Below are 13,824 nucleotides of genomic sequence, written 5' to 3' on the forward strand. Positions count from 1 at the left end.
ACGTCTGTCTGCACAGCCCACTCTAAGATCATGTTCACCTTTGGCCGACATTCTAAAACCTACGAGTACAGCTGTAAGCTTTGAAGGATAGTTGTTCCCCGTCAGACGTGTGACACTGGTTCGTCTACCCTTGTCTCGTTTTCCGTCTTGACTGCCTTTTCTTTGTTTGTTTGTTTGTTTGTTTGTTTGTGTTAAAAAAAAAAATGTGGTAAAATAGACGCCTTTTAATTGGGCCGTGTCTACTACATCTCGACGTAGGACTCAGTGTCATCAAGGAGATTCTCCTGGACACGCCGTCACGGCCATGATCCATCTTCAGAGCTTCTCTTTCTTCCCCACGGTAAGTCTGTCAGCAGAGAACACTGACCACACCCTCATGTGTTTTCTCCTCCAGGAGGCGCTTGGAAACCACCGTGAGTTGGACTGCACTGGGAAACACAGATGAACTAAGTCAAGACCGCTTTGTCCTTCAGCGCCTGGCTCCCTTTTCAACTCGTCTTGCGACTCCAGGCATTATGCCTGAAAAGTCTCCGGGACGCCTGTGAGGCTCTACTTCCCTGGGTCCCATTGCCATTTCTCTGGATTTGCGAGGATCCACCGGACCTTCTTTGGAACTCCCACGTCGGTGAACTTTGGTGCCACGTCCCCTAATTCTGTCCTTGGTCATCTGCACCTGCACGGGTTAGGCTCCATGTTCCATGGACGGGAAGAGACAGGCAGGAGTCGGAATGCTTAACCGACACACTGGGGCATTTTCTCCTGTAGCCCAAGTGACCCCATGGTCTGGTTGAGCTTTGGAACCGGTCGCGTCCCCCTCGACACTGCACCCGACTCCCAGTTTCTCAATCTTGTTGGCCCCCCGGCGACCTCCGGTTCGATGAATTGCACCTGCTGAAACTCGAGTCCCCTTTGACTTGCGCTTCGTTAATTATTCGTGATTCAGGTTGGAACCCCAGCTTACGACCCCCTGTAGGCCGTTCTCTGAGCTTTCCGGTCACATCGTTTCCTTTCACGCTCTTTGGTTCATCGTGGTCCTGCTCGTTCTGCTGTCAGAGGAGCAGAGAGTTGATCTTCTTGATTCTGGATACTGATACTTTCTAGGTGATCTGGATAAGCAAGATGACGACCCTCAAGAGCGGCGGAAAGGGAGCAGCCATTTGGTGGGCCGCAGGGAATCCCGCTCAGTTCCCAGGGCTCCTAGATGTGGAATCCTGGTCAGAGTTGTTCCCAGGCCAGAGAATGGAGATAGCCTGTGCATGATGGGATAGCCCTGCCTAGATCGTTCAGTGAGTCTCTAGCTCAGCTACTCTTAGGATCGCGGGGAGGACCGTGGAAAGGCCCGGTGTCAGACATCCGGAAAGAAGACGGGATGAATGTCTTACCTCTGAAGTACATCCCGAATCTGGGAGTTAACTTCAGCTTTGCTGGGGTCTATTTGGCGAATGAAAGTGTGCCTGGTGCATACGCACATCCGGCAGCCACTTCATGGGGGCCGTCGCAATTGGAACCACGCACCTGGTGTCGGCGTTTGAGCCAAATGGGGACCCGTGGTGCAAGCAACCCTCCCCACGTGTTAGCGTGCGTGAGATTCAGCTGGCGGCATTTTACTAGGTGCGTGTTGGTAGAGTGGGGTTGAGGTTTGCTTGCTCCTGTGGATGTAGAAGATGTCAAAGGTCCTGCCCAGCCCTGCGGTCCCCTCAGTCAACTGTGTTTCGGAGACATAACGATTTGGATAGCTAACAAGTCAAGAAAGTTTCAAGCCCTTGGAAGATCAGTTAAACACAAACACGGAATGAGAGTCAAAAGACAATATGTCATCTTTTTGAGAATTTTACTCACTTCAAGCACATTAAACACACACATTGACAAAGGCATGCCAGAGCCCAGTTTTCGAGGCCGAGGAAGGACCCCGAGAGCGCGCAGCGCAGCAGGCTTCCCAGCGTCCCAAACACTGCTCTCGGGGCGGGGCGCAGCGGAAGGGCTGCACCTCTCAGGGTTCCCGAACTTTTCCCTTATTCAGTCATCTAGAGAGCAAAAACACAGTCATTCCCCAGTTTCCTATTGACGTCCCAGCAGATGTCTGACTCCTGCGCGTCGCCCAGTTTCTCAGGCAACCAATCACTGGCACGGAAGCTTTTCCTGGCGCGTTTCCGGAGAGCCATGCGAACTACACTGTCCCTCACGAGAATTCAATGAGGCAGAGTCCCTGCATCGGCTCCCTGCCTGGCCTGGGCTCCCACCTCCGCAGAAGCGCCACAGCCAGGGAGCTTCGGAGTCACCGCAGAGAGTCTGCTCGCTGCTCTGCGCTCCTCAGTCCCACAGTCCCCTCCAAGTCACGGGAGCGGGAGGCCAAGGAGCCCCTGCCACCTGCCGTCTCACTCCAGGTCAGAATCGCTGTCCTCTGAGGAGGAGGAAACCTGAAGGTCCTCATAGAGGACACTCGCTGGGACACGAACACCGGGACCCTGAGACTTCTCTGAGACATGAGGGCTCTGAGCGAGGAAGGCTCCCGGCTTCTCAGGAGAGTGAAATGAGGGAGCTGTCAGGAGGCTGGAGCTCCACCATCCATTGTCCAGTCTCCGGAAGAGCACTCTGAGAGGCTGGGCCCCGTCATGGCTGGCCGCCGGGTGACGGGACACGGTGCAGGCCTGGGCAGTAGGCAGGCAAGGTCTGCTGTGCGGAGGCTGCCGGTCGATGCTGGGCACCTGGGCGGGTGTCCTCCTGCCCATCTGGGGCGACGTACTCGGTCCAAGTTCGGTTGCGGCCGGCGGAGGTTGGAGAGTGTCCGGGGCCCCGAGCTCACCTCCCTGGATGGCGTCTTCGGGGATCTGGAAGGGACCCAGTCTCGGTATCTTGGGGAAGTTCAGGCAAGCCTGAAGCGGAGCCTGGGCAGGTCTCTTGGCTCCTGGCCTGAAGCTGAGATTGGAGCCTAGGCCCAAGCTGCGTGTGGCGGCTGGTGGGCAGGGCTGTGAGGTCAGCGCGGGACGTCTGTCTTGTGCCTGGGGGCTGATGGCCTGGAGCAGGCCGTGGGTTTGCGAGGCAGCCTGGGGAACTTCTCGGCAGCCACCCTCCGGGCTGCTGTGTGTCGGCTTCACCACGAGGAGAGGCCCCGGGCCCTGGTGCCTGACTGCAGGCTGAGGGATGGGGGCCGCAGCCCCTGTCTGTCGTTCCTTTGGTCCAAGACTAGAGGGGTAGCTCACACTGGCTTTTCTGAAGGGAGACAGTGAAGCCAAGACGGAGCCCCTGTCAGACATTTCGGTAGCTGAGCCATCAGTGAGGACAGGGTCCACGCGTGGCCTCTTACTGGTTGTGTGGAGCGGCATTGGCCTGCTTGCAACCTGAAAGACAGGAAACCACACACGTTACAAGTTCCTCTGCATGGAGCCGACACGAAAATCAGCCACTTCCAAAGACGAGGGGCACGCGCCAGGAAATTCTCGATACAGAATCGACAGGTGGTCCTTGGAAGTAGGGACAGACCCTCCACCTGAGTGCTGATCAGGACAAGACTCATGAAAGATGCGCTCTCGAGCTATGTGTAGCTGATCCGAGCACACCATTGTTCAAAAGAACAATGTCTTGGGCATTAACTGGATCGGAGTGCCTCCGCTCAGCCTTCCCTGAAGTGGAAGGGACTAATGCCCTTCTGAAGGCGGGTTGGTGGCTCAAGGGTTCTCAGGAGGTGTTCTCTGAAAACCTGCATGTTCCTGGGTTTAGCCCTCTCCATGTTTGGGGCCTCTGAGGGACGAATTTCCTCACGCCGCCAGGAACATGTTGTTGGCAAGCTTGCCGTAATTGGACAGAAAGAAAGCAACGGGAAATAAGGCATCCTCAGATGCCTTCACCTGCAATCCAACTGACCTGGAAGGATGGTGGAGTCACTGACCCAAAGAAGGCAAGAAAGAGGGGTTCCCCGATTAACTCCCGCAGCCGGGAAGCTGAAAGGAAATCAACCAGTGTGACCTAGAGGAGAAAAAGACCAGGGGCCCGGGGTGACACTCACCCTCAGATCATCACAAGATTCCGTGGATCCTCTTCGATTTGGCAGCGGCTTCTCTGGAGGTTTCACGGAAAATATCCGGAGGAGAGCCTTCCTCTGCGGGTCTTGCTGCCTGCAGAACAGAAAAAGGTCATTCCGTGCCCCCTGGTTCTCCCCGGGAGACAGGGAGAACCCTGCCTGGGGCCCAGGCCCATTCCGTGTTGCGTGACACAGAAATGGACATCTGGTGCCCTTTCCGCCTCTGCACCTTCCCTCACCTGCCAACCTTCCCATCCTCCTGGTGGCCCTCTAGGCTTCCCAACTAAGGACTGTGATTTGGACTCCATTGCTTTTCCCCCTGTCATGGGGAACCTGCACGAAGCGCCCCCGCCTCTCCCCGTCCCCGAATCAACCAGAGCCAGAGGGGCTCCTGGGTGTGGAAGAACGGAGGACAAGGAGCTGCGCTCTATTTCCTGCAGCGTTCCTTCCCTGGCCCGGAGACGGAAAGGCACACGGTGTGCAGGTGCAGAGACACCATGTCCTTAGGAGGCAGTACTCTAAGAGTGGTGAAAACCCCTCCCACCGCTCACCTTGGTCTCTCTTCCTTCTCTCCTTTATCCTTGTTCAAGGGCCCCGGGTTCGCCTCCACCGGGGGCTTCCACGGTTTCAGGTTTTCCTTCCCTTCCCTCTTCCCGAAGGTCTGTGGAACCAGGGCTGCCTTCCAGCACTTCATGGGGCACCTGGTACTTCTGGCCGTGTGGCCAAAGGCCCCGCAGTCTTTGCACTTGAGCTGTGGGTGGAAAGGAAGTGATGTCAGTGAGTGAGCTGAAGCCACAGGCAGCCATCCGATGTCAACATTGAGAGGGATTATGAATTCAGAGCTGAATAAGGATTCCAAAGAGGGGACCCCGGCATGGGGGCCGTTAAGTGCTGGGAGAGTTCGGATACGATGTTCCCTCCCAAAGCCCATGTGACGGAGGACCTCTAAAAGGAAGGACTCAAGGTACCAAGGGGCACGATCGTGACCCCGATGTCAACGACACAGCCAAAGGTGGCTACACAGGATTCTAAGTAGAAAGGGAGGTTGCCCCCAAGAGTCTCTCAAGGGATGTATGGGGCCGGGGAGGAGGTCCCAAGCCACGCCCACCTCGGATGGGAAAAGCAACCTGGGTGGTGGTGACAGAAACCTTTGGAATCCAACCCAGTCTCTGAGGACCCTGTGACACCGCCTCCCCCCGCCCCAACACCCACCCCTCCCCCATTCCCAAGAGATACAGGGCTAGACTTACCCTGGGATCTTCTTCATCGGGCGGGGGAGCCCTTGGCGCAACTGGGGCCCTCCGCTGCTTCTGGAGGGTCTGGGCTCTCCCGAGTCTGTTGGCGCCAGTTTTGGGGTCACGACGGGCCAACATCTTCGTCTCCTGGGGGTTCTATGACCGCCTTTTTCGGGGGTTGAATGTTGGGTCACCTGAAACACACACAAACACACCCATATTGATGGTGAAGCACACTGGATATTCACACACACCCACAGGAAACCTCCAGCTAACTCCTTGCCGCTGTGGTCGTGAGGAGACTTCACCACCGGTCGGTCAAGTCTGTGGCTCACACTGTGCTGTGTACACCCTCAGATATTGTGTGATCCTCTGCCATGATTACCAAGTCCGAGTGTAAACCTCGCCTGCCACAGGGCCCATGGCCTAGGGTTGGGGAGCTGAGCTTTCTGCCCCAAACAAACCACTGATTCTGAAGACTGGACTGAGGTGTATCACGATTCACGCCGGTAGAAGACACGATGATTCTATCTCCCTTGACGGCCAGAATGATGGAAGCCGCAGGGCATGGCGTGTGGCACCCTTTGGCAGGTCTGTTTGAAATCAGGGATAAGGGAGGCTTCCTGTCACAACTTGAATCCCTACCCTTGCCATTTCTAATTAGGCAACTTCCAAACACAAATTCATAGGGAGAAGTTTTCTTCCTCTCTATCGCACTAGCAGGTGATGGTCTTTCCTGTTCTATCGTTTTGGCTTTAGCTCCAGCCCCTCTTTATTTATTTTGCTGATATTTTACGCATGCCACACGAACCCGTCCAAACAAACGGTGAACAGGGGCCATAGCGTATCGATTTCTTACACGGCTGAAGGGCAAACCACCCTTTTTTCCAAACTTCTTTTCCCATTTCCCCACCAATTCAGCACGCTGGATTACATTTCCTTTCGCATTTCCATCTTGGTCTTATCCCACACGTGGAGACGGGAATGATTTCTCGTTTTCTGTTCCAAGAATTACCAGTAAGCAGAATACATCCTACCCCATCAGCAAGCCCCAGTGTGATCGATTTCTTTCACTCTCCTTCGTCTCTTCCCCCCCAAACCCCGCCCCACCCCTCAGGGACTACGTGAAACAAACAGTTGTTCAGTGAAACTAACCTGAAGTTACAGGTCAGCTTTCTTTCCTCGGCTGGCGCTCAGACGGGCAGGTGCTGGAGCAGCCCCGCTGGAAGCGATGCAGCATCCAGGAAGACCGAGGAAGGGGCGGAGAGGGACCTCTGCTTTCCAGGCTGCCTTTTATACCGCCTCTGGTCTCCGGACGTGGAGCGCACCCTAACCTGATCCATTACAGGTACCTTAATTGCAATTAACTTAATCCAATCACATGACCTGGAGACGTCTGTCTGCACAGCCCACTCTAAGATCATGTTCACCTTTGGCCGACATTCTAAAACCTACGAGTACAGCTGTAAGCTTTGAAGGATAGTTGTTCCCCGTCAGACGTGTGACACTGGTTCGTCTACCCTTGTCTCGTTTTCCGTCTTGACTGCCTTTTCTTTGTTTGTTTGTTTGTTTGTTTGTTTGTGTTAAAAAAAAAATGTGGTAAAATAGACGCCTTTTAATTGGGCCGTGTCTACTACATCTCGACGTAGGACTCAGTGTCATCAAGGAGATTCTCCTGGACACGCCGTCACGGCCATGATCCATCTTCAGAGCTTCTCTTTCTTCCCCACGGTAAGTCTGTCAGCAGAGAACACTGACCACACCCTCATGTGTTTTCTCCTCCAGGAGGCGCTTGGAAACCACCGTGAGTTGGACTGCACTGGGAAACACAGATGAACTAAGTCAAGAGCGCTTTGTCCTTCAGCGCCTGGCTCCCTTTTCAACTCGTCTTGCGACTCCAGGCATTATGCCTGAAAAGTCTCCGGGACGCCTGTGAGGCTCTACTTCCCTGGGTCCCATTGCCATTTCTCTGGATTTGCGAGGATCCACCGGACCTTCTTTGGAACTCCCACGTCGGTGAACTTTGGTGCCACGTCCCCTAATTCTGTCCTTGGTCATCTGCACCTGCACGGGTTAGGCTCCATGTTCCATGGACGGGAAGAGACAGGCAGGAGTCGGAATGCTTAACCGACACACTGGGGCATTTTCTCCTGTAGCCCAAGTGACCCCATGGTCTGGTTGAGCTTTGGAACCGGTCGCGTCCCCCTCGACACTGCACCCGACTCCCAGTTTCTCAATCTTGTTGGCCCCCCGGCGACCTCCGGTTCGATGAATTGCACCTGCTGAAACTCGAGTCCCCTTTGACTTGCGCTTCGTTAATTATTCGTGATTCAGGTTGGAACCCCAGCTTACGACCCCCTGTAGGCCGTTCTCTGAGCTTTCCGGTCACATCGTTTCCTTTCACGCTCTTTGGTTCATCGTGGTCCTGCTCGTTCTGCTGTCAGAGGAGCAGAGAGTTGATCTTCTTGATTCTGGATACTGATACTTTCTAGGTGATCTGGATAAGCAAGATGACGACCCTCAAGAGCGGCGGAAAGGGAGCAGCCATTTGGTGGGCCGCAGGGAATCCCGCTCAGTTCCCAGGGCTCCTAGATGTGGAATCCTGGTCAGAGTTGTTCCCAGGCCAGAGAATGGAGATAGCCTGTGCATGATGGGATAGCCCTGCCTAGATCGTTCAGTGAGTCTCTAGCTCAGCTACTCTTAGGATCGCGGGGAGGACCGTGGAAAGGCCCGGTGTCAGACATCCGGAAAGAAGACGGGATGAATGTCTTACCTCTGAAGTACATCCCGAATCTGGGAGTTAACTTCAGCTTTGCTGGGGTCTATTTGGCGAATGAAAGTGTGCCTGGTGCATACGCACATCCGGCAGCCACTTCATGGGGGCCGTCGCAATTGGAACCACGCACCTGGTGTCGGCGTTTGAGCCAAATGGGGACCCGTGGTGCAAGCAACCCTCCCCACGTGTTAGCGTGCGTGAGATTCAGCTGGCGGCATTTTACTAGGTGCGTGTTGGTAGAGTGGGGTTGAGGTTTGCTTGCTCCTGTGGATGTAGAAGATGTCAAAGGTCCTGCCCAGCCCTGCGGTCCCCTCAGTCAACTGTGTTTCGGAGACATAACGATTTGGATAGCTAACAAGTCAAGAAAGTTTCAAGCCCTTGGAAGATCAGTTAAACACAAACACGGAATGAGAGTCAAAAGACAATATGTCATCTTTTTGAGAATTTTACTCACTTCAAGCACATTAAACACACACATTGACAAAGGCATGCCAGAGCCCAGTTTTCGAGGCCGAGGAAGGACCCCGAGAGCGCGCAGCGCAGCAGGCTTCCCAGCGTCCCAAACACTGCTCTCGGGGCGGGGCGCAGCGGAAGGGCTGCACCTCTCAGGGTTCCCGAACTTTTCCCTTATTCAGTCATCTAGAGAGCAAAAACACAGTCATTCCCCAGTTTCCTATTGACGTCCCAGCAGATGTCTGACTCCTGCGCGTCGCCCAGTTTCTCAGGCAACCAATCACTGGCACGGAAGCTTTTCCTGGCGCGTTTCCGGAGAGCCATGCGAACTACACTGTCCCTCACGAGAATTCAATGAGGCAGAGTCCCTGCATCGGCTCCCTGCCTGGCCTGGGCTCCCACCTCCGCAGAAGCGCCACAGCCAGGGAGCTTCGGAGTCACCGCAGAGAGTCTGCTCGCTGCTCTGCGCTCCTCAGTCCCACAGTCCCCTCCAAGTCACGGGAGCGGGAGGCCAAGGAGCCCCTGCCACCTGCCGTCTCACTCCAGGTCAGAATCGCTGTCCTCTGAGGAGGAGGAAACCTGAAGGTCCTCATAGAGGACACTCGCTGGGACACGAACACCGGGACCCTGAGACTTCTCTGAGACATGAGGGCTCTGAGCGAGGAAGGCTCCCGGCTTCTCAGGAGAGTGAAATGAGGGAGCTGTCAGGAGGCTGGAGCTCCACCATCCATTGTCCAGTCTCCGGAAGAGCACTCTGAGAGGCTGGGCCCCGTCATGGCTGGCCGCCGGGTGACGGGACACGGTGCAGGCCTGGGCAGTAGGCAGGCAAGGTCTGCTGTGCGGAGGCTGCCGGTCGATGCTGGGCACCTGGGCGGGTGTCCTCCTGCCCATCTGGGGCGACGTACTCGGTCCAAGTTCGGTTGCGGCCGGCGGAGGTTGGAGAGTGTCCGGGGCCCCGAGCTCACCTCCCTGGATGGCGTCTTCGGGGATCTGGAAGGGACCCAGTCTCGGTATCTTGGGGAAGTTCAGGCAAGCCTGAAGCGGAGCCTGGGCAGGTCTCTTGGCTCCTGGCCTGAAGCTGAGATTGGAGCCTAGGCCCAAGCTGCGTGTGGCGGCTGGTGGGCAGGGCTGTGAGGTCAGCGCGGGACGTCTGTCTTGTGCCTGGGGGCTGATGGCCTGGAGCAGGCCGTGGGTTTGCGAGGCAGCCTGGGGAACTTCTCGGCAGCCACCCTCCGGGCTGCTGTGTGTCGGCTTCACCACGAGGAGAGGCCCCGGGCCCTGGTGCCTGACTGCAGGCTGAGGGATGGGGGCCGCAGCCCCTGTCTGTCGTTCCTTTGGTCCAAGACTAGAGGGGTAGCTCACACTGGCTTTTCTGAAGGGAGACAGTGAAGCCAAGACGGAGCCCCTGTCAGACATTTCGGTAGCTGAGCCATCAGTGAGGACAGGGTCCACGCGTGGCCTCTTACTGGTTGTGTGGAGCGGCATTGGCCTGCTTGCAACCTGAAAGACAGGAAACCACACACGTTACAAGTTCCTCTGCATGGAGCCGACACGAAAATCAGCCACTTCCAAAGACGAGGGGCACGCGCCAGGAAATTCTCGATACAGAATCGACAGGCGGTCCTTGGAAGTAGGGACAGACCCTCCACCTGAGTGCTGATCAGGACAAGACTCATGAAAGATGCGCTCTCGAGCTATGTGTAGCTGATCCGAGCACACCATTGTTCAAAAGAACAATGTCTTGGGCATTAACTGGATCGGAGTGCCTCCGCTCAGCCTTCCCTGAAGTGGAAGGGACTAATGCCCTTCTGAAGGCGGGTTGGTGGCTCAAGGGTTCTCAGGAGGTGTTCTCTGAAAACCTGCATGTTCCTGGGTTTAGCCCTCTCCATGTTTGGGGCCTCTGAGGGACGAATTTCCTCACGCCGCCAGGAACATGTTGTTGGCAAGCTTGCCGTAATTGGACAGAAAGAAGGCAACGGGAAATAAGGCATCCTCAGATGCCTTCACCTGCAATCCAACTGACCTGGAAGGATGGTGGAGTCACTGACCCAAAGAAGGCAAGAAAGAGGGGTTCCCCGATTAACTCCCGCAGCCGGGAAGCTGAAAGGAAATCAACCAGTGTGACCTAGAGGAGAAAAAGACCAGGGGCCCGGGGTGACACTCACCCTCAGATCATCACAAGATTCCGTGGATCCTCTTCGATTTGGCAGCGGCTTCTCTGGAGGTTTCACGGAAAATATCCGGAGGAGAGCCTTCCTCTGCGGGTCTTGCTGCCTGCAGAACAGAAAAAGGTCATTCCGTGCCCCCTGGTTCTCCCCGGGAGACAGGGAGAACCCTGCCTGGGGCCCAGGCCCATTCCGTGTTGCGTGACACAGAAATGGACATCTGGTGCCCTTTCCGCCTCTGCACCTTCCCTCACCTGCCAACCTTCCCATCCTCCTGGTGGCCCTCTAGGCTTCCCAACTAAGGACTGTGATTTGGACTCCATTGCTTTTCCCCCTGTCATGGGGAACCTGCACGAAGCGCCCCCGCCTCTCCCCGTCCCCGAATCAACCAGAGCCAGAGGGGCTCCTGGGTGTGGAAGAACGGAGGACAAGGAGCTGCGCTCTATTTCCTGCAGCGTTCCTTCCCTGGCCCGGAGACGGAAAGGCACACGGTGTGCAGGTGCAGAGACACCATGTCCTTAGGAGGCAGTACTCTAAGAGTGGTGAAAACCCCTCCCACCGCTCACCTTGGTCTCTCTTCCTTCTCTCCTTTATCCTTGTTCAAGGGCCCCGGGTTCGCCTCCACCGGGGGCTTCCACGGTTTCAGGTTTTCCTTCCCTTCCCTCTTCCCGAAGGTCTGTGGAACCAGGGCTGCCTTCCAGCACTTCATGGGGCACCTGGTACTTCTGGCCGTGTGGCCAAAGGCCCCGCAGTCTTTGCACTTGAGCTGTGGGTGGAAAGGAAGTGATGTCAGTGAGTGAGCTGAAGCCACAGGCAGCCATCCGATGTCAACATTGAGAGGGATTATGAATTCAGAGCTGAATAAGGATTCCAAAGAGGGGACCCCGGCATGGGGGCCGTTAAGTGCTGGGAGAGTTCGGATACGATGTTCCCTCCCAAAGCCCATGTGACGGAGGACCTCTAAAAGGAAGGACTCAAGGTACCAAGGGGCACGATCGTGACCCCGATGTCAACGACACAGCCAAAGGTGGCTACACAGGATTCTAAGTAGAAAGGGAGGTTGCCCCCAAGAGTCTCTCAAGGGATTTATGGGGCCGGGGAGGAGGTCCCAAGCCACGCCCACCTCGGATGGGAAAAGCAACCTGGGTGGTGGTGACAGAAACCTTTGGAATCCAACCCAGTCTCTGAGGACCCTGTGACACCGCCTCCCCCCGCCCCAACACCCACCCCTCCCCCATTCCCAAGAGATACAGGGCTAGACTTACCCTGGGATCTTCTTCATCGGGCGGGGGAGCCCTTGGCGCAACTGGGGCCCTCCGCTGCTTCTGGAGGGTCTGGGCTCTCCCGAGTCTGTTGGCGCCAGTTTTGGGGTCACGACGGGCCAACATCTTCGTCTCCTGGGGGTTCTATGACCGCCTTTTTCGGGGGTTGAATGTTGGGTCACCTGAAACACACACAAACACACCCATATTGATGGTGAAGCACACTGGATATTCACACACACCCACAGGAAACCTCCAGCTAACTCCTTGCCGCTGTGGTCGTGAGGAGACTTCACCACCGGTCGGTCAAGTCTGTGGCTCACACTGTGCTGTGTACACCCTCAGATATTGTGTGATCCTCTGCCATGATTACCAAGTCCGAGTGTAAACCTCGCCTGCCACAGGGCCCATGGCCTAGGGTTGGGGAGCTGAGCTTTCTGCCCCAAACAAACCACTGATTCTGAAGACTGGACTGAGGTGTATCACGATTCACGCCGGTAGAAGACACGATGATTCTATCTCCCTTGACGGCCAGAATGATGGAAGCCGCAGGGCATGGCGTGTGGCACCCTTTGGCAGGTCTGTTTGAAATCAGGGATAAGGGAGGCTTCCTGTCACAACTTGAATCCCTACCCTTGCCATTTCTAATTAGGCAACTTCCAAACACAAATTCATAGGGAGAAGTTTTCTTCCTCTCTATCGCACTAGCAGGTGATGGTCTTTCCTGTTCTATCGTTTTGGCTTTAGCTCCAGCCCCTCTTTATTTATTTTGCTGATATTTTACGCATGCCACACGAACCCGTCCAAACAAACGGTGAACAGGGGCCATAGCGTATCGATTTCTTACACGGCTGAAGGGCAAACCACCCTTTTTTCCAAACTTCTTTTCCCATTTCCCCACCAATTCAGCACGCTGGATTACATTTCCTTTCGCATTTCCATCTTGGTCTTATCCCACACGTGGAGACGGGAATGATTTCTCGTTTTCTGTTCCAAGAATTACCAGTAAGCAGAATACATCCTACCCCATCAGCAAGCCCCAGTGTGATCGATTTCTTTCACTCTCCTTCGTCTCGTCCCCCCCAAACCCCGCCCCACCCCTCAGGGACTACGTGAAACAAACAGTTGTTCAGTGAAACTAACCTGAAGTTACAGGTCAGCTTTCTTTCCTCGGCTGGCGCTCAGACGGGCAGGTGCTGGAGCAGCCCCGCTGGAAGCGATGCAGCATCCAGGAAGACCGAGGAAGGGGCGGAGAGGGACCTCTGCTTTCCAGGCTGCCTTTTATACCGCCTCTGGTCTCCGGACGTGGAGCGCACCCTAACCTGATCCATTACAGGTACCTTAATTGCAATTAACTTAATCCAATCACATGACCTGGAGACGTCTGTCTGCACAGCCCACTCTAAGATCATGTTCACCTTTGGCCGACATTCTAAAACCTACGAGTACAGCTGTAAGCTTTGAAGGATAGTTGTTCCCCGTCAGACGTGTGACACTGGTTCGTCTACCCTTGTCTCGTTTTCCGTCTTGACTGCCTTTTCTTTGTTTGTTTGTTTGTTTGTTTGTTTGTGTTAAAAAAAAAATGTGGTAAAATAGACGCCTTTTAATTGGGCCGTGTCTACTACATCTCGACGTAGGACTCAGTGTCATCAAGGAGATTCTCCTGGACACGCCGTCACGGCCATGATCCATCTTCAGAGCTTCTCTTTCTTCCCCACGGTAAGTCTGTCAGCAGAGAACACTGACCACACCCTCATGTGTTTTCTCCTCCAGGAGGCGCTTGGAAACCACCGTGAGTTGGACTGCACTGGGAAACACAGATGAACTAAGTCAAGACCGCTTTGTCCTTCAGCGCCTGGCTCCCTTTTCAACTCGTCTTGCGACTCCAGGCATTATGCCTGAAAAGTCTCCGGGA

At 55.3% G+C, this 13,824-nt stretch overlaps 2 protein-coding genes across 2 annotated transcripts; both read right to left on the minus strand.

The window, feature by feature from the left end:
• Positions 1-1,745: 1,745 nt before the first annotated feature.
• LOC129493329 (putative protein FAM90A26) lies at positions 1,746-5,391 on the minus strand. The gene is made up of 4 exons (XM_055299366.2): positions 5,269-5,391; positions 4,570-4,769; positions 4,004-4,112; positions 1,746-3,338 (listed from the first exon to the last, which is right to left on the minus strand). Exons 1-4 carry the CDS (start codon positions 5,389-5,391, stop codon positions 2,376-2,378), a joined length of 1,395 nt encoding a protein of 464 aa, XP_055155341.1. The 3' UTR covers positions 1,746-2,375.
• Positions 5,392-8,389: 2,998 nt separating this feature from the next.
• On the minus strand, positions 8,390-12,035 carry LOC129493392 (putative protein FAM90A26). The gene is made up of 4 exons (XM_055299562.2): positions 11,913-12,035; positions 11,214-11,413; positions 10,648-10,756; positions 8,390-9,982 (listed from the first exon to the last, which is right to left on the minus strand). Exons 1-4 carry the CDS (start codon positions 12,033-12,035, stop codon positions 9,020-9,022), a joined length of 1,395 nt encoding a protein of 464 aa, XP_055155537.1. The 3' UTR covers positions 8,390-9,019.
• Between the last annotated feature and the right edge of the window lie 1,789 nt (positions 12,036-13,824).

This window comes from Symphalangus syndactylus, chromosome 11 (assembly GCF_028878055.3).
Source record: "Symphalangus syndactylus isolate Jambi chromosome 11, NHGRI_mSymSyn1-v2.1_pri, whole genome shotgun sequence".
NCBI lineage: Eukaryota > Metazoa > Chordata > Mammalia > Primates > Hylobatidae > Symphalangus > Symphalangus syndactylus.

What these genes read in the sequence shown, in the direction of transcription:
- LOC129493329 (XM_055299366.2), bottom strand. Translation starts at nt 5,391, where the DNA reads ATGTTGGCCCGTCGTGACCCCAAAACTGGCGCCAACAGACTCGGGAGA. An exon ending in CCGATGAAGAAGATCCCAGG is followed by an intron (nt 4,770 to 5,268) that starts GTAAGTCTAGCC and finishes TTCCACCCACAG; the next exon opens with CTCAAGTGCAAAGACTGCGG. An exon ending in GAGAAGGAAGAGAGACCAAG is followed by an intron (nt 4,113 to 4,569) that starts GTGAGCGGTGGG and finishes TCTGTTCTGCAG; the next exon opens with GCAGCAAGACCCGCAGAGGA.
- LOC129493392 (XM_055299562.2), bottom strand. Translation starts at nt 12,035, where the DNA reads ATGTTGGCCCGTCGTGACCCCAAAACTGGCGCCAACAGACTCGGGAGA. An exon ending in GAGAAGGAAGAGAGACCAAG is followed by an intron (nt 10,757 to 11,213) that starts GTGAGCGGTGGG and finishes TCTGTTCTGCAG; the next exon opens with GCAGCAAGACCCGCAGAGGA. An exon ending in AATCTTGTGATGATCTGAGG is followed by an intron (nt 9,983 to 10,647) that starts GTGAGTGTCACC and finishes CCTGTCTTTCAG; the next exon opens with GTTGCAAGCAGGCCAATGCC.